Source organism: Spermophilus citellus (genome assembly GCF_964194105.1).
Source record: "Spermophilus citellus genome assembly, chromosome: 13".
Taxonomy (NCBI): Eukaryota; Metazoa; Chordata; class Mammalia; order Rodentia; family Sciuridae; genus Spermophilus; species Spermophilus citellus.
Window position 1 is genome coordinate 92,500,644 of NC_138193.1, and position 19,897 is coordinate 92,520,540.

General features: G+C 34.4%; 1 protein-coding gene across 9 annotated transcripts in view; it reads right to left on the reverse strand.

Annotated features, from left to right (window-relative positions):
• Window positions 1-19,897, reverse strand: part of LCLAT1 (lysocardiolipin acyltransferase 1) — a 186,330-nt gene that overhangs the window by 91,143 nt on the left and 75,290 nt on the right. For 7 of the 9 annotated variants that reach the window (XM_081264759.1, XM_081264758.1, XM_081264757.1 and 4 more), the window contains 2 exons: window positions 14,875-15,043; window positions 3,591-3,789 (listed from right to left, as the gene is read on the reverse strand). In XM_081264759.1, coding sequence (XP_081120885.1) covers window positions 3,591-3,789; window positions 14,875-15,039 — 364 coding nt within the window. In that variant the 5' untranslated portion in view covers window positions 15,040-15,043. Of the gene's footprint in view, window positions 1-3,590; window positions 3,790-11,308; window positions 11,431-13,799; window positions 13,953-14,874; window positions 15,044-19,897 lie in introns of those variants that run through there. The other 2 variants (XM_081264760.1, XM_081264761.1) reach the window with 2 other exon arrangements.

Here is a 19,897-nt window from a genome sequence, read left to right on the forward strand (position 1 = left end):
GCTAGGGAGGCTGAGGCAGGAAGACCACAAGTTCAAAGTCAGGCTCAGCAATTTAGTGCGATCCTGTCTCAAAATAAAAAATAAAAAGGACTGGGATGTGGCTCAGTGGTTAAGTGCCCCTGGGTTCAAACCCTAGTACCAAAAAAGTTTTAGACTTTGAAGAATTTCAAGTTTCAGATTAGGAATGCTCAACCTGACATTTGTTAGATCTTTAACCATCTTCCATTTCAATTACTTCTCCCTGATAAATTTATTCTCTCTTTTTCTTGCTTTCCAGCAATAAAGTATTAAATTTTATTTTATTCTACCTCTTCTTGGGTACCTCATAAAATTTTATTCTTCATTTCTAATATGATTTTCTTTTTGTTCTATTTTTTCAATTCAACTAACTCCCATTATATATCTTGTTTCTCATCCCATTACTATTCTTTGTGTTTCTCAAAGTGTTTTTATCCCTTAATCTCAAATGTATGCTTAATAATATTTAATTCGCGGAGAGTACTGTGCTGCAGTATTATTTTTTTTCCAGTTCTGTTCTCTATTTAGAAGTTTCATATATGGATACGAAAGTCTTTTGTTTATTGCTTCTTTTGTGGGTTTACTTCTGCAGTGGAGAAGTGAAGGGGAAGTTACTCCTTGGTTCTCTTACATCTTGCAGGATCCTTAATTTATTTCACTCCTTGTTTTCCTCCACTGCCCTTCTTTTAAGGGGAACTGCCTCTTCTTCAACAAATCTGATTCTCCCTCAGAAGCAATGTGTCTTGGAGGCTGCCACTTTAGGTCCCACTGTCTTTAAAATTATTTTCCTTTATTTTGTGCTGTGAACTTCTTTGTCGGACTTGTGTTTAGTATTTTGGTATTTAGTATTAGGCTCTCTCTTTCTAGGGATGACTAGCTTATGTTTCTGAGTAGTTCATGCCTCTCTACTCTTAAGCCTTCTCTCTTCACCCTTAGTACCCATAGTGGGAGGATGGAAGGAAATCTTGTGGGATTTGTTTCTCTACTTACAACAGTTGGGAACTTACTTTTCTTATTTTAAACTTATTTTTCTCTGACTCCCAGATATGTGAAATAGATGAGTATTATATGGTTTATTTCTCCTGCTTGGTGACTTGATGACTGGTTTTGAAAGTGAAGAAAATCAAGTAACTTCCATGAATTGCCAAAAAACCTTTTATACGAAGACTTTTTACGTAGTCTCTTTTTGTTGGACACACAACTGTGACTTTTTCATTTTCTTCTTCATTTTTAGTCAATACTCTCAGATTCTGATAGTTGTGTTTTTCTGTCTGATTTGCTGACTTTATACATACTGGCATCATGTTATTCTTAATATCCTGCTACTATATTTCATGTAGAATTAAGAGTGGTACATAAGACATCATCGTTCTAGTTGCTGGCAATATGTGCCTCCTCTTTTCTTCTTGATCTGTCTTTTCAGAAATATGCCAGTTTTTAAAATACTGAGATTCTTGATATACATTTTCCATCAAAAGGTGATGACTACACTCCCTCTCTAGACTCTTTGAGGGCTATCAATGTGACACTCTGTGAATTCTGAGGCTAGGTCATAAAAAGTCTTACAGTTTTCTACTGGTTCTCTAGGATTGCTATTATACAAAGAGAAGCCAATTGCCAAGTAAGAAACCTGCTTACCCTGAGATAATTATCTTGGAAAAATGGCAAAGAGAAACACTAAATTACAAGCATGAAGGCAATTAAAACACAAATATACTTATTACATCAATCACAAACCCTCTTACTGGTTTATCCTGAGGTCAATGCCTCCCCTTTGACGTTGGCAATTATACGTCATTTCAAAATACTTACTGATAGATGGTTTAAAGGGTGAATAGTTCAAGTAAGAAATGTTACACAAGGAAAACACAGAAATATACATATAATAGATGAGGCTGTATAGTGAACACTTCATATACCCATGTGTCAATAACTGCTTTAAGTAATATGTTTATAGTCTGTTTCCTACCCCAATTTCACATTAAGAAAGGGGGCAATACAATGCTAAAATATTCCTATTTCTGCAATGCACAAGAAACATATTATATTCCTACCCATTTAAAGTAAACATCACTAGGAGCCTGAATGTTATAATATACAAACACAATAAGAAGACCAAAAAGAAAGAAACAAAATAAAAAACTATGAATTAGGGACTAGGACAATTCAGAAAACACCAGCACCTACAATAATGCTTGGAACCAATGGGTCTTCAATTAATATTTATTAGATGAATGTACATGAATCAGTTGATTTCAAATATCTTATCAGCATAGACCAGTTTCTGGCCTAAGTCATAAGCATGACACACAGTAAAAAGATACCCAACTATTATTTATATCCTTCCAAATGTTGGTCCTCAAAAACTACATTCACTCCCTTGAAAATAGTTTATTTCCTCTTTCAGAGTAAGATATTTCAAACCCAACCAATAAATGGGCAAAGGAACTGAACAGGTACTTCACAGAAAAAGAAATACAAATGGTCAAATATATATGAAAATTGTTTAACACCTCTAGCAATTAGAGAAATACAAATTAAAAATACACTGAGATTTCATCTCATTCCAGTCAAAACGGCAATTATCAAGAATATAAGTAACAATAAATGTTTGCGAGGATGTGGAGAAAAGGTATGCTCATACATTGCAGGTGGGACTGCAAATTGGTGAGATCACTCTGGAAAGCAATATGGAGTTTCCTCAAAAAACTAGGAATGGAACCATTTGACCCAGTTATCTCACTCCTCACTATATATCCAAAGGATTTAAAATCAGTGTACTGTAGTGACAGCCACATCAACATTTACAGCAGATCAATTCACAACAGCTAAGTTTTGGAGCCAACCTAGGTACCCTTCAACAGATGAATGGATAAAGAAAATGTGGTATATATTATACACAATGGAGTATTGCTCAGCATAAATACGAATGACTATGACAACTGCAATAAATGGATGGATCTAGAGACGATCATGCTAAGCAGAATAAAGCAGTCCCAAAAAGCCAAAGTTCGAATGTTTTCTCTAATAAGTGGATGCTAACCCACAATAAGGGGGTTGGAGAGGAGAAAAACAGAAGTTCTATAGATTAGCCAATGGAGAAAGAAGGGTAGGGAGTGGAGAGAGAAAAAGGAAAGCAGAATGAATCAGACATCATTTTCCTATGTACATGTATGAAAACATCAGTGAATCCTACTATCATGTACATCCACAAGAATGGGGTCCTAACTAGAATAAGATACATTCCATGCTTATTTAATTATATCAAAATGTACTCCACTATCATGTACAATAAATATCCATTTAATAATAAATAAATGGATAAGTAAAATATTGCAAATAAACCCAAATAATTGAATTAAAAAAGAAAAAGATACTTCAAAAAGTGAATAGAGTCACCTGGCATAACAACTCTATTAGGGAAAAAGGAAACTGGGGTTATTTTTGTCCTGGTGAGCAAAAAAAATACAAATGGCTTTAATAGTGAGTTTATCTTACTAAGTTATAGATTTACAGTGGGTATACACATGTACAATGAGCGTACCACTTAAAATAATGTGTGAATAACCTACCAAATCCAGGAACACTTTTGAGACTGGCTTTGAGACAAATTTTCTCCAATCGGAGGTAGCTGTATCTAATCAAACAATTCCACAGGAACATCCAGTCCATTCTCGTCCGGTGGTTCATGATAATAACACTTCTTTCTCCAGGTACAAATGCATCACCTGTTATAACCACTTTTACACCAAACATGGTCTCCAACAATGCCTAAAAAAAAGAAATACTGATATGTATACCAATTTAAAATTGTAATTTTTCCATAGATAAGTTTTATCATGTCCAATAAGTATATCTTATGATTTCTTATTAAAGTGTTTTTCATGATTTTTTATTCTATAATAAATAGGTGGGGACGGAACTGGGGGTAGGGTTTAAATCTAGAAGAATGAAAATATAAAGTCCTATTTCTAAGTGCTACGCATTTAAATTTCTAGCAGTTTCCTAGTTTTTTTTTTTTTAAAAAAAGGTAACTGTCCTTGAAATCTTCAAGATATAGATTAAGCTAAAAAAAAAAAAAAAAGAATCCAAAAAATGACAGATTCCACTGTGTAATTTCTTAAGGATACATAAGATTATTACATATTTCTTCCTAGGAAGGACAGTCAACAAATCTTAACACTGGATATAGAGCTGAAGAAACAGAAAATTAAACTTTCCATTTTTTACTTTTCTGCACAATGACCTTTTCTTAATCAGAAATACATCTGTTTAATTTTCACAATACATAAAGAATAAAGTAATTATGTCTAAAAAATGCTACAGCCCTAGTACCTGCAATAGTTCCTGGCATACAGTAGACACTCAAATATTTGCTAAAATTGTTCAATTCACTTTTTAAATGGCCATGAATAAAATACATATGAAATATTTAAAAGAAAAACATATTACAGATGAGTTATTTCAAGTAAATAACAGATAATAAGAAAAATTATTATTGATTTTAATCTTTTTTTCGCTTTTTTGAGATGGGGTCTCACTATGTTGTCTAGGTTCATCTCTAAATCCTGGGCTCAAGTGATCCTGCCACCCTAGCCTCCCCAGTAGCTAGGAGTACTGATGTGTGCCACCATGTCCAGCTCAATCTCAATTATTTATATGTTACAAATGTAAATAATGTTAGAAATCTGAGAAAGTTTTTCCAACACAGATAAAAGGTAACATCAAAAGTTCACATAGGCAGATATCACAATGACCTTTTCAAAGTACACCAAGTAAGCAAACTAAGGTATAGTTAAGCAATGGAAAACAATTTAATAACAAAAATAAATGAAGATGGATGCATTGGTGATCACCTGTAATCCTAGCTACTTGTGAGGCAAAGGCAGAGAAATCATAAGTTCAGGCCAGCCTGGGTAACTTAGCAAGACTCTGTCTCATTAAAATTAAACAAAATAAAACCAGGCTAGGAATGCAGTTCAGTGGTAGAGACCTTGCCTAGAAAAAAAAAAAAAAAAAAAAAAAGAAAGAAAGACAATAAACATGGAAGACACAAATATGTTGAAGGAAGCAAAACCAAAAAAATCATATAATAAATATCTATTTATAAGACTTCCTTAAAAGTAGGATATTTTAGAGGAAAATACATAGACAATAAAAATTACAAAGAACAATAAGGAAACAACTATTTCAAAAGTCATTTTAGTGGCTACTTCTACCCAAAAAGAAGGGCATTTTAACTAGGAGCCCAGGTAATCTGCTGGTGGGCAGGCAACGTACTCTAATACTTGACCTGGTTTATATTTACAATTAAAATTATTTAACATTAACATGTGCAATTGTGTTTTATTAACTTTCCAGTATGTTTGTAATATTCCACAATAAAAAATACTTTGTGATACAACAAAATAAGACTTCAAAAGAGAAGGAACAGGATCAAGGCAGGGGGAAGGTAAAAATAATATTAGCTAAAAAAATACTAAAAAAAATAAGAAGTTAGAAATGTTTTACATCCCTATGGTTCTAAGAGTCAGAATGTCAACATCATGACAGAGGAAAACAAGATCATTCGGTTTAAATCTAACTCTGGATATCCTACAGGAGCCTGGTTAAGTTACTTTCCCAGGGCTGAGATTCACTCTAGGGCACAGATATTTAAATTGGCACCTATCATTTCCTAGAAGGGCAGCCTCCAACAGGTCAACACACACACAATCTTCTTGAAGTTGTGAATGCCTGCTATTTTCATCAAACTCCAAGTATTTATAATGACTCAAATAATTATCACCTTTACTCCAGAAAGTCTCCAGGAAGTTAAGTCACTATATGAAAGACTTCATGATGAAGAAGAACATGGCAGGGTCCGCCAGACTTGGGCCCACAGCAAGAAATTTTTTTTTTCTACTTGTGAGTGCAAAGGGCCATCAACTTCTAAAACACATCACTGAACTGCAGGTCTTGGCCCACACTGTTTTGTGTGAAGTCATTATGCAAGGTTAATTTGGCCTAATTCTACTCTACTTCCCAAATATGATATACTTTTCAGTCTTTCCAAAGAATTGAAATGCAAAAGGTCCTTTACTTAATTGGTAGAAAGAGGAAGTATAAATTCTGTGTTGCACTATTGAAAAGAACTAAATATCTTAAGCCTATACACCCCAAATTCAACTCTAACCCCTTATGCACAATTTCTAACATAAGCCTCTCATGGATCCCAAACAATTTTCCTTTCATTATGAAAAATGTCAAAATAAAAAACCCAAGACTATTTATGAAAGAGTGTCTCATACAGCATTCTCTTACTCGACACACAGCACTCTATCAGAATATGACTGAAAGTTATATATAGCCTTTTATGAAGCTTGGCTCTCAAGCTCACATTAATCATTTTTATTACTAGACAAGACATATCTAGTCAGTATTATTTACAGCTCCTGCAAAAGCAGAAAACAAATATACTACACAGAATTAAAGTTGTAATGTTTGTAAAGAACTCCAGAATTCAAACAATCCAGATTAAAAGACTGGAAAAGAAGACAATAACCTCAAACTTTCTCATGGTTGTTTTATTTCTAATGAGGAAGAAGAAAACAATTTCAGCAGTAAGAAACTAGTATCAATCTTTCAAATTTTTATAATGTTTTATTTCTTAGGAATAACAAGTCTCATAACTTTTGCCTAATTGATTGCAAGACTTCTCCTAGCATTACATATATAGAAGCAATTTCTGAGGACCTTTTATGTAGCACTACTTACTACCTCCAAATGTATGTAAACACAAAGATGCAAGTACCTCTCATAATCAAAAGAATACGTTTTGCCATTATGATCCTTGCTATCATTTATCATTCCAATGGATCTTTAGTCTGAGATAAGAACAATTCCACAGGGCTACACTTCTTCTCTCCAAGTTTGCTTTGGCTTTTCAGACTCAGCTAAGGCCCAGCTAGCTGAATCCCTAGCTATTTAAGGTCTTGGAATCCCAAATGTGAAGTAGCCACTTTCTTAACAGTGTAGACATAAATCATATTCAACAACCTGTTTTTATTGAACATTTGTTCTTTCTAGCAGTGGAATTCTATCAGCAGGCTGTGAAGAGACCTGTGCCCTGCAGAAAGTTAGGAAATGACCTCTAAATTCCTTATTCATGATTTATGATAAAGAAACTGAATGAACCCCAAGTGATTTTCATAGTCCTCATACTTAGCTAACAATCAAACTGTTGTTAAGACACAGAATTCTCAGAAGTAAAAAATTCTCTGGGCACAAGCAGAATTTGACCCTGATAGTATTGAGTATGTTAAGCAGAACTGTTCAAAAATGAAATAAGCAAAGACATGTATTCTCCACTATAGAAATGTTCAAAGAAAGACTGAATATTCACTATGTAGACTGACCTAGAGGGGACTCTAATAGACAAAGGTAGGTTATACTAGGTGACCTCTAAATCATCTAACTCTAAGATTCTAGAGGGTTTTATTGTTATACCTCATTTAATACAGAAAATGTGCTCCTTAAAAACAGAAAGGAAAAATCTTACCAACAAAATTATTTTAACATATAATGGAAGCTTATAAAAGAGAAGATCATTTTGGAATTTTTTTCTGTGAAGCAATAAGTACATTTATTTTATTTTTAACGGAAAATTATTTTTTAAATGTTTGGAATTGTTTTAAGAAAACATACCTGTGTGGGAGAAAAAACTGCATTTTATGTTAAATTCATTCTGAGTTAAAAAATGTGTTTAAAAGGAAAACTCCTTTAGTACCTTGTAAAAGTATGAAATAAAAGGTGATAAAAGACACAGTTGTCAGTTTTTCTCCATTTTTTCAAGAGATGTTCACTAATTTTAAACTGTTACATCAATTAGTCTGTACCACAGCTCTAGGGGATTTGACTTCCATAAATTTCTTAACTAAAAGATTCTCTCTGCCTGATATGCTATGACTAGTCAAGTAAAAAGTTGGGTAATGTAAGTTTTTCAAATACATACCAATGTTTCCCCCTAGTACTAGGGATTGAACCCACGGTCACTTTACCACTGAGCCATATCCCCAGCCCTTTTTATTTTGAGACAGGGTCTTAATTGTGTCAGGCCTCACTAAATTGCTGAGGCTGGCCTCAAACTGTGATTCTCCTGACTCAGGGTCCATACTCACTGGGAATAGAGGCATGTGCCACCGTGCCCAGCAAAATATGTACCAATTTAATAGTATAGTGATAGTGAATGCTATCTATGTGTTAAGTTCTCAACTCAGCTGATAAGACAAAAGTCAGGAATAGCTCAATATATCATCAAAAATCTCTTTAGAAAGGTGCCTCATAAGAACTCAGCATACTATATAGTTCAGTCCAGCTCAGCTATTATCTTCCCAGTTGAATCAGTCTACTATTTCTCCAGCTGACCATCAGATGAAGTGATGATTTGCAGGCTGCTGTAAACATGTCTACCTTTAGCTAGGCATGGTGGATCATTCCTATAATTCCAGAAACTTGGGGGACTAAGGGAGGAAGATCTCAAAGTTAAAAAATAAAGGCAACCACGGATATAGCTCAATAGCAGTGACCTTGAGTTCAATCCCCAATACATCATCATTATCATCTTCTTCTTCTTCATAATAACAAATCTATCTTTAAACATAAGAATAATACTCAACCAACAACTACTCATATGTCCCATGTCATCTCCCTTGAAATAGGGAATATTCCCTCTCTTCTTATTTGCTTTTCCTTTAACCATCTTAGTGCATTTAACTATAGTTATATGCACATATGATGCAATTCTGCTCTGACAATAATGCTATAAGAAGTAATAGGAGAAGCAGCTATCATAAAATTTGTCCAGTAATTTTTTTCTATTAAAAAAACAGCATTTAAATGTTTTAATTGTGTACAGCACTGTCCAGGGAAAAAAGGTATCTCCCAGATTGTAGTAAAGCTTTTAGGTGCTCTCACTAATGCAGCTAATCAAAGGAGTTATGTACAACTTGCTATGTAAAAGGTATGTTATTCACTCGTCTAGAAGGATGATAGCTGGCTCTTGGGTTCTTCCCTTCCCTACTTCCTACAGAGTGGGGCAAAGAAGTGGCAGTGACCTAAGCTCGACTATGTAGAAGAGAAATCATATCAGGCTGAAGGCCAGAATAGGTGAAATACCAAGAAAGAAAGAATCTGAATCCTTGGACAATGTCAGGGAGCAGACTCTTCTGACCTGGAGTTACCCATGAATATAATCCAACTTTTTTTTTTTATAATCTATTATATTAAATATTCTTTGAAGCAGAGGTTTAGGTTAATCTCTAAAACATAACAGAGTAGCAAATATTTACTGTATACTTACCAGATGCCAGGCATTATATTTAAAAGGCTACATATTTACCATCTCAGTCATCACAAAAAACTCTGAGCTAGTTGTGTTAATATCCCTTTTTAAAGAAATGAAACAGAAACTCAGAAAAAAAAAACTCCTTTAGCACCTTGTAAAAGTATGAAATAAAAGGTGATAAAAGTCAAGTTCAAATGATTAGAAGATGCTAGCAAATATGTGTTCCCTAAAAAAGTCAGACTGACAGGACACTCCAAAGCATTATAATTGTAATCAATTAGAATGTGGTAACTACAAAAATTTCTCAAAACTCTCAAAATTTTTACAAAAAGATTGGGACAAAAAAAATGCAATTCATAATCAAATGATTATATACTGTGTAAAACTGATGACATTAGAAAAATGAAGTATAGTAGCAATACAGGACTACCTCTAAATGCTTTAGAATTGTCTATACAGCACTAATGGGGAATAGAACTCAGAGATAATCTATTCCAATTTCTTATTTTATAGATTTTGAAACAAAAACTGACAAGTTAAATAAATGAAGAATCAAATTATCCAATAAGACACGTCTCTAGTTTTATAATAACTATAAGGATAATTATTAATGTGCTTATTTTACTTAATATAAATATAATATGGAAAAACATTATCTAGAAGGGCCTCAGTTCCATGGCAATTGGTGTGGGTTTGTTCGTAGTAAGAAGAGTCATGATGCTCTCTATTCATACATTGCCAAAGTGGCCTTAATATCATCCAATCCATAAAATCAAAATAGAAAATATCAACAGGACAAACCACTGGTGTCATGCATTTGCTTTGAAATGCATCTTCAGGTCAAGGAGTTGAAGTAAGCTAAAGTAATAGAATAAAATGAGTATCTTATAATCATATGGTATGTTTGAGAGCTGGAATGAAAAGAATGGACTTCATGTCTTTAAAGTAGATTTTTAAATGCAACTTAAAATTCATGTCCTGGAAAGTCAACTTTTGTTTCTAATAAAGATAAAAGTCTTAAGAGAAAAAAAAGAAGAAGAAGAAGAAGAAGTCTTTCAGTTAAATGAAAGCCAGAAAATAAATTAGTTGACCTATTTAAATCTACTTAAGAAACAGTGGATGAATATTCAGAAATCCCACCAATTACTTTTGCAATCCACAAAAGTTAAAACACAAAAGATCATTCTATTAAGAAAAGGGTGGGTGGGGGGGGTGGAAATTCTGCAAGAATAAGGAGGATGGCTTCTGCTTCCAGCCCAGACAGAGTAAAGGCACTACACTTATCATCCAGGTGATTAGAGGAAAATATGGTCAAAATGAATAATTAGGTGAGGAATCTCAAGAAAGTAATAAGACCAATAAAGGACCCAATATAAATTCCAAAACTTAAAAGCATAGTATTTTAAATAAAAATCTAGTAGATGAACAAAACAACCAACTTGAGATGACAGAAGAATCACTGAACTTGAAACCAGATCAATAGATTAAATATAAAAAATAGATATGAGGCACTGGAGTCATAGCCCAGTCATAGTAGAGCACTTGCCTAGCATGTATAAGGCACTAGGTTTGATTCTCAGCACCACATATAAATAAATAAGGATTCACAGAAAACTATATAGATGTGAAGAAAAGAAAAGGGAAAACATGAGTCTTGGTGACATGTGTGACAATATAAGCAATCTAACAAACGTGTAATTATCACCCAAGAAGGGGAGGACAGAGAAGACATGGAGTAGAAAAATATGTGAAGAAATAATGATCCAAAATTTAGATTTAGAGTAAGACAACCAACCAACAACATAGAGAAATATAAGACCAATGAAACATATACAACAATTTAAGTAAAATTACAGGTGGACACATCATGATTAAATTGCTGAAAACCAAAAAGAAAAAGATTTGTTAAAAGTGGCCAGAGAAAAATGACATTATATAAAGGAAGCAAAAATATACAGAAAATACCTGATTTATCAGAGGGCCATGTCCTCATAAACCCATCATATGTTGAAAATGCACTTAATTCACCAAAACTACTGACTCTCACAGCTTGGAGGCACAATTCACTACAGAGTATCAGTTTGTTTACTCTTGATATCACATGCTATGTGATATATAACTGCAAACCATGGTTCATTGCTGCTGCCTAGAATCACCAAGAGTATCATACTTTATATCACTACCTCAACAAAAGATCAAAATTCAAAATTTGCTATAGGTTTCTACTGAATGTGTACTGCTTTCAAAATTGAAAACTCTGCTAGGGCAAGTAGCCACACCTTTTGGGGCCTTGCCTGTACAATTGCTAGCCTCTTGTGAAAGGGCACATACATGCACCCTGTGGAACCTGAGGACCTGTTTAATCATTCAGGTCATTCTGCCCTTTTTGGCCTGGCACTACTAGAGGAAGCTCACATAGCAGCTAAATGATCCTTGGAGCAGCTCATGAACACATGCACAGCACTGGAGACATGATATGTTCCTGTTAATTTATACAGGAAGGTGGTAGACCCCCTTCTGGAACGTGAGGAGGGGACTGGGAGTACCCTTTGCTGGTTCTGGGTAAGCCACCCACATTCCCAGGATGAATTTTTTCCACAGCCCACCCACACAAGGGAGGGTGGATTTATGTCCTTATATAGTTTGCCTCCTTACAAGGTAACATTGGTTCCATTTCACCTTTTCTTCTCCCAACCTTGCTCATTTATAGCTATCTACCTATGCTAACAAAAGAAAAAATTACAAATGTAATTAGGAAATATCTTAGGGGCTGCAGATGTGGCTCAGTGGTAGAATGATTGCCTCAAATGTATAATGTCCTGGGTTTGGTCCTTAGCATGAAAGCAAGCAAGCAAGAAAGCAAGGATGCAAGGAAGACCAAACAATAAAGAAAATACCGCATGGAAATCTGTGAGATGCAGCTGATACACTGCTTAGACAGAAAATGTATATCTTTAAAGCTGACACTAGAAAAGAAAAACAATTATATTAAGCTTCCATTTTAATAAGCTAAAAATAAATTAAAAAGCAAGTTAAACTAAAGAAAGGAAATCAATGAAATAACACAAAAAAAACAACAGAAAAATAAAGCCAAAGTTGGTTCTTTGAGAAATTAACTTCTGACAAATTTCTGTAAGTATGTCTAAGTAAACAGAAGGAATTATCAAAACCTGAAATAAATAAGGGGATATAACTATAGAACCTACAGATATTAAAAGGAACTAACTAAAATGAACAATTTCCTACTTTTCTCACCAAAATTTTTGAAACAAGAAAGAGAACATCTGATTAGGCCAACATCTGCTAAGGATAGTAAATTCATTATCAAAATTCTTTCTACAAAGAAAATCAGTTAGCCAGTAATTCAATGAGACATAAGGGTGAAAAGAAAATAATTTACACACTTTCAAAAACAGGAAGAGTAAACACTGCACAGCTCATATCATGAAATCAGCATAAATTTTCATACCAACTTGAAACTTTATGCTTATCCATTCATCTAACAAATACTATTAATATGTACCATGTTCCAGGTAATTAAGCAACCTGTCTTTGGCTTCTTTAGCAAGAGAAATTTTTCTGTGACTATTTCTTGCAAATTTCTCTCTTCCATTATAAGTGAACCACTCAATTACTTACACTAATTTACTAGTTTATCAGTTTCTCAGATATTTTTTTGCTCAAATCAGGTATTCCCTAGCTTGAAAGAACTTAAAACTTTCTTCTTCTGGAAACCCTCATGAGGCACCATGAACTTCTTTAAAACTACAGACTGCTAAGGCTCCATGTGATTCTTACAGGTCCTTGAAGGTTTTCTATCACATAAAGCCCTAAAATTAGGATTTAATCTCAGCTCTACTTAAATAATTTGCTTATACACGTGACCTTGGGCAAATAACTTAATTCCTCAAAGTTCCTAATTCCTTTTCTGTAAAATGGGGGTAACGGTAGCACCTGAAACAAGGCCATCCTCTTTAAGCACCTGGCATGTCAACAGCTGTTATCATAATCACCCCTGGATTTTTACTTGGATTTTTTTTTTCCTTTTAACAAAACCCTCTAATACTTTTCTTTATATTTGAGTTAAATATACAACCATACTATGGTTATTTATTATCTACCAGCATATTAGCATTCCTATCTTTGTGCCTGCAGGACAAATTTAAGTATAGAAAACAGGAAAAGAGGGAAGAGGAAGGAGGGACAGGACTGCTTACAGTTTAGCAGAATCACAATTCATAAAACATATGTAGATAAAAATTTATATATATATATATATATATATATATATATATATATATATATTTTAAATATATGAATAAAAAGATAAATAACTTGTAACAAGGGATGAGTGTACTTTATAACATTATTCACCATAGGATTAATCTTTAAAACATGAAGAGTACACTGTAAATGATTTATTAGCATTCAATTTACAGGAAACTTTTTTACTTACTCCATCAAGGTAGGAAATCATACCAACCGCTGTTTCTGGAAATATTTCCCAATCAACCTCCACCTGAGGGGTCTATATCATTAGTATAACTTTCCTTTCTACAAACATCACATGGGCAGACAGTCTGCCTGCATCCTGGGGGGAAATAGGCAACTAAATTAAAAGAAAAAAAAGTAAAAAAGATCATTCCCCTTCTTGTTTTCTTTTCCAGGTGTTATACCCATCACCTTTCTACCAAGACAGATCAATTAACTCAGCAACATTAAGTTCCAGCTGTTGCTCAGGAAAAACAAGAAACAGAACACTCTGAATATTAAAGGGAAAGGCAGCAACCCATACCTCCCTCAATTTGGAGAAAAGGTTCTGCTAATTTCCAGTAACAGAAAGGACTGAAGCTATTTCCCAGTCCCAGAGAAGCAAAAGTGTGAACTGAAATCCCACAGAAAGTCATCAGCTCTGGATCAGAGGGACATGTGCTCACAGCAGTGTGTGTGACCGTACTCAGAATACCTGTGTGTTCTGAGACTCTACTGCCCATTTGTATGCACAGTGACCATACAAATGCTGTTAACCCAGTATGATAGATAAGAAATCACCTTACTCCTAAATTTTGTGTATTCCTAATTCTGCTATTACTGGGAAGAAGTGAATCAATCAGATCAATATCACAAGTTTGAGAGAAAAAGTGTGGTATATGAATCTTAATTTATAGAGTACAAAGTAGCATGCAAAATAAGCATAGAAATTCTCCATCCATACTTTTAAGATTTGTGCATTCTACTATATGTAAAATACACTTCAAAGATGGAAAATAAAATATAAAATTAATAAAGAATATGGAAAAAAGCTCTTAATTTTTAATATGGTTCTTAATTAGGTGTTTTATTTTAAGGACATGAATTAATTTTATTCACTCCAGTTTTTATATTTTCCCTTTTTTAAAGTTTAGCATGTCTCATATAATATGAAGGACTTATGCTTCTTCTACAATTCAATGCTGACTCTAATAAAAATTAAATCAATGGGTTGGCTCCTCTGGTCTAAGTGGATAGCCTCTTTCTGTGGAGTAACTTACCACAGGTAGCGTGAGCCAAGTGGCCACAAGGCGGTTGTTGATCCAGCGATACCAGGATGGGTTTACAAACATCAAGGGTAAAAAGGGACCCAGCATGAAAATGCTTCCAAAAAAACTTCCCCAAAACAGAAGGAGTATAAAGTAAATCCCTTTCCATGACACCATGATTCTGAAAAACATTTAAAAAAAGACATTTTGTTACTATACATTTAACTACTCAAATTCTATATCAGCATGATGCACATAATAATTTTTAATTACAGGGCTATTGAGAGGTTCTGATAAAGGATATAAGAGCCTGAATTTCATAGAGGTGACCCTCCAATACATTCTACATGTCTAACAACCACTAGTACATTAGGAATTGATACTCTTAATAGTATATGCCTGATTTCCAGAACAAAATTGTCTAGTTAAGGAGCCTTTTTTATCGATTAGTACTGGGTGTAAAGTGGTATGTTATCTTCTCTGGGATATTATCTAACACAAAATCTTAAAATATTCCAGAGCTTTTGGTTACCCAGAAGTAGAAATACTGAACAAAGAAGTGCAGAATAGCTTCCTAAGGTCAGGAAACCTAAAAGCAATAATTTTTAAATTTTTTTTTAAATCTAGGAATTATCCTTCTTACATTAGATTATAAAATAACACCTTTGGACACTAGGTATTAAACTGGATCTTTATGAGCTGCAGGAGTAAGGAGAAGTCAAGATTCTTCAATAAACTATTTACCAAAGGATTACTTTAAGGGATCCTCATAACTAGAACATAATGTGGATATCATAAAACAAATGGTTAGAAACACTATTTAAAATGAAAAATCAAACACTTTTGATTTTATAATCTAAACTACCTTAGAGTGAAAATATTTTTTGCTAAAGGATAACAAAAGTGTCAGAAATATTAGAGTTATGGAAACAACAATGGCCTCAAAATTCATGTGTTTAAAAAGGTATCAAGATCCCAGAAATTTTTAAAAAGAATCACAGCAGGAAACAAATAAAATTTCAAATGTCATGGTGCTTTTTAAAAATGTCAAATAACAAAACAGGTCAAATACCCGTTACCAACACAGAATCAAGTTTATCTGGGTTCCAAGCGTATTTTTAAATCTCTACCAATACCTGACAGTGTGTATACAAAATCCTTCAAAGTACAAACAGAACAAATATCTATTAAGAATTGCTTTTATAACCTTCAGATCTGAACTTTTCAGAAGTGAGGTGAGGGAGTAATGGTGAAGAAAAAGATTGCTGGGAAATGGGGCTCACCCAGGGCTTGAAGAGGTCTATGTTCTAGTACATCCTACACTTCATGTTTTCTGAGTCTCAGGTCCTTTTCCTGGCACTAAAAGAAACCATAAACAGCTCCTCCCCAATCTTCAATTTAACTTAATCCCTTTGTATGGGAAAGAAAAAACAAAAACTTTTAAATTCAGTATTTTCAACACCTGTCTTCCCCTAACAACAACCATAATCATATTCCTGTAAGACTTCTACTATTTGAAAAATCCCTATCTTTTTCTATCTGCTGGTTTTTTCCTGCCAATCAGCCAACAGCAAGCTTTCTGTCTAACACTGGCTCCTCCCATCCCTGCAGCAACACTTCACACTGTGTCTATACAAGACTGCTTCTGTATCAAAGAAAGGCTCTGGTCTGCGTCTTCCTCACTTATCAATTTGATTTGATGTGATTAAAAAAAAAACCAAAGGAGTTTAGCTATCTACTGAAATCTTTTCATTGTATAATGATAAAGCTGCAGCCCAAGAGAATATGGCTTTCCTAAATCCACACAGTTAATAACAACCAATCTTTTCTGCCTACTGCTTCTTCCATTACATCATGCTACCTCCTAAGAAGCCAAAATTCCGAGATCCATGTTAATCTTTCAGCATGTATTTTTTTTTTTGGGGGGGGGGGGAGTGTTTCCTGGGACTTGAACTCAGGGACACTCAACCACTGAGCCACATCCCCAGTCCTATTTTGTATTTTATTTAGAGACAAGGTCTCACCGAGTTGCTTAGCACCTTGCTTTTGCTAAGGCTGGCTTTGAACTCTATGGATCCTCCTGCCTCAGCTTCCTGAGCCACTGGGATTACATGTGTGCACCACTGCAACCACCATAAGCATGTGTTTAAATGTAGGTTTAAAAGATGTAAAGGGATGTGTCATATGAATATACTGGGATTATTCAAACCAAATCTAATCTAAAATTATTTCTCTATCCTTCTCCTATTTCTTTCCCAAGATTTCAATCATTTGTTCATTTTCAAAGATCAGTAAACATACAGAGATCCATACTGTGCGCCAGGCACTGTGCTAGTAATCTGGGGATGGAACAATGAATACGAGAAATATTGCCACAGCGTTCACAAATCTAATGTGTGAGCTCCCACCCTGGCTTATGAGCTACTCCCTGGCTCTGCATTTAATCTAGCTCTTTTCTGTATCTTCTTCCAAGTCTCAAGGGTTTGATGGGTTAACTGGGTTAAGAATTAGCTGCAAATATTTGGAATAGCTGAAATTTTAAAAAACAAAAACAACTGAAAATGCCAACTGCTGTCAGGGATGTGAAGCAACCAGAATTCACATACATTGCTGGTGGGAATATGAAATGGTATAGTAATCCTGGAAAATAGTTTGGCAGTTTTTTTTAAATGTTAAACCTATACTTACCACAAAAGCCAGAAAATCCACTACTGAATAACCAGGAAAAATTAAAAATTATTTGCAGAAAGTTCTACATAATTATTTATAGAAGCATTAGTCATAATTGCCAGAAACTGGAAATAACCCAACCATCAGCCAGAGGTAAGTGAATAAACAAACTAGGAAATCCATATAATGAAATATTACTCAGCAGTAAAGATAAAATTCCCATACAGGCAGCATTTTAAGTTAATCTCAGATGCAATGTACTGAGTAAAAGCAGCCAGATTCAAAAAATAATTCTTTTACTGGACAATCTGGACAAAGAAACCCACAGGGGAGGGGAATAGATCAGTGGTTGGTAAAGGTTAGGGTTGGAAAGATAGTTTGACTATTAAGGGACAGCACAAGGGGAGTCTGGGGAATTAAGGAAGCTGCTGGGTTTCCTGATTGCAGCAGTGGTTATAAAAGACTAGACACTGGTGGAAAACTCAACAAAGTACTTTTTGTTTTGGTGCTGGGGTTGAACTGGGGGCCTTGTGCATGCTAAATACATTGTCTGCCACTAAGTTACACTCCCAATCCGTCTATACATTTTAAAGTGAATTATAACTAATGCTGCTATAAATAATTATGTAGAACTTTATGCTCTTATGATTGAGGAATTCTATACTTCTGGATTACTTTAATTACAATACTCTAAAATATATCTAGCTTTCAAAATACTCTGGCACTAGTTTATATATTTGATATTCACAGATTTAACAGTCACAACATATATAAGGACACCAAGACACAAAGATGTTAAGTAACTTGCTCAGAGTCACACAGCTAGTAAATGGCAAGACTGGGATCTGACTCCAAGTAATTTGATGTGAGAAGTCCCCACTCAGTCAGCTACACTATTTCTTTCTCAAGAATATATTGCTTTTGTAATTAAACTCATATTTTAAAAAATAACATGATAAAGATGTTAAAATCTAAACCCAAATTTTATTACCTATGCAAAAATTATTCTGAATTTTAGAAACTCACAGGAATTTGGTATGGAAGCATAATGTCTCCCTAGAATATAACATACAACATACAAAAACTTTAGGGAGGAGCAGTAGAAATGGAGTTATCAGTTTCTGATGATGAAAAGTATGGCTAAATAACTAGTAATAAAATATGTGATCTTTTAAACTCTTTTAAAATAAAAGATAAAGGCCATACCACTGAAAAATAATTGCACAATGCCATTTAACATCATTTTTTACTCATTCTTTGTATAAAACTGATATACTCTTTTTTGAAAAACCCCTGGGAAAAAATAAACATAGATTTAGAATGACATATGCATTTTACTGCCAAAAACAGATACAAAGGAAACATGTTGAAAAACTATGTCTACTTCAAGTTAAAGCCAACAACCTTTCTCCAAATAACCACTTTTCCTTTAGAGAATTAACGCAATGTTCACTTACCTCACGAATTCATAACACCTTTTGGGGAGGGGTAATGGGGACTAAACCTAGGAGTACTGTACCAGTCCCTTTTTATTATTTTATTTTTTATTTTGAAACAGGGTCTCGCTGCATTGATGAGGCTGGCCTCAAATTTGTAATCCTCCTGCTTCAGCCTATTCCACTAACTCACAATGTGAATCTGATTGCCCATGGTATCAAACCATGTGTAGTTCAAACAGTTGCCACACCAGATAAAAGGCAAAAACAGCATATGAATCAAGACATGGCCCACTTAGGCTTCTTACTCAGTTGCATATGTTATAACTGGAGTATGACAGTATGGGAGGATACTCCCTGGCGGAGCCTAATGGAATCCACTAGGATACGTAGACTTCTCTGCTCAGGTAGGAGCCATATTTTACTTCATAGACTCCTTACTTTATTCATGTAACAAGTTAAGTGTTAACAACTAGTTTTACTCTCAGTGTGCTAGGGAAACTAAGTGCACAAATGAACGAAAGCAATTTAATATATGTTGTAATAGAGGCAGAACAAGTTATGCAACTGGGGTTAAGGGAAAGGGAAGGGATTCAAGAAGGCCTACACCCTTGGAGGATGAGAGAGAGGAGGGGGAACAGAAAAAATATTCCACAGTAAAAAGACAAAAACAAACAAAAAAGGTAGGATCACAGAAATGAAACAGTAAGCTTACATAGAGAACTGCTCATTAGATATTACTGAGGTCTACAGGTCTATGGAACACATTCATGAGCTACAAGAAACCACTAGGGCATGGGCCTTTGGGATAAAGTTGTACATAACCTGTTTGTTCAGTATTGCCAAGAATAACACATTTAGTATGTTAGTAGAGGTAAGGAAAAAACTAAGGCATATGCCTCATGTTTTAAGATAAGCTGTCAAAAGTG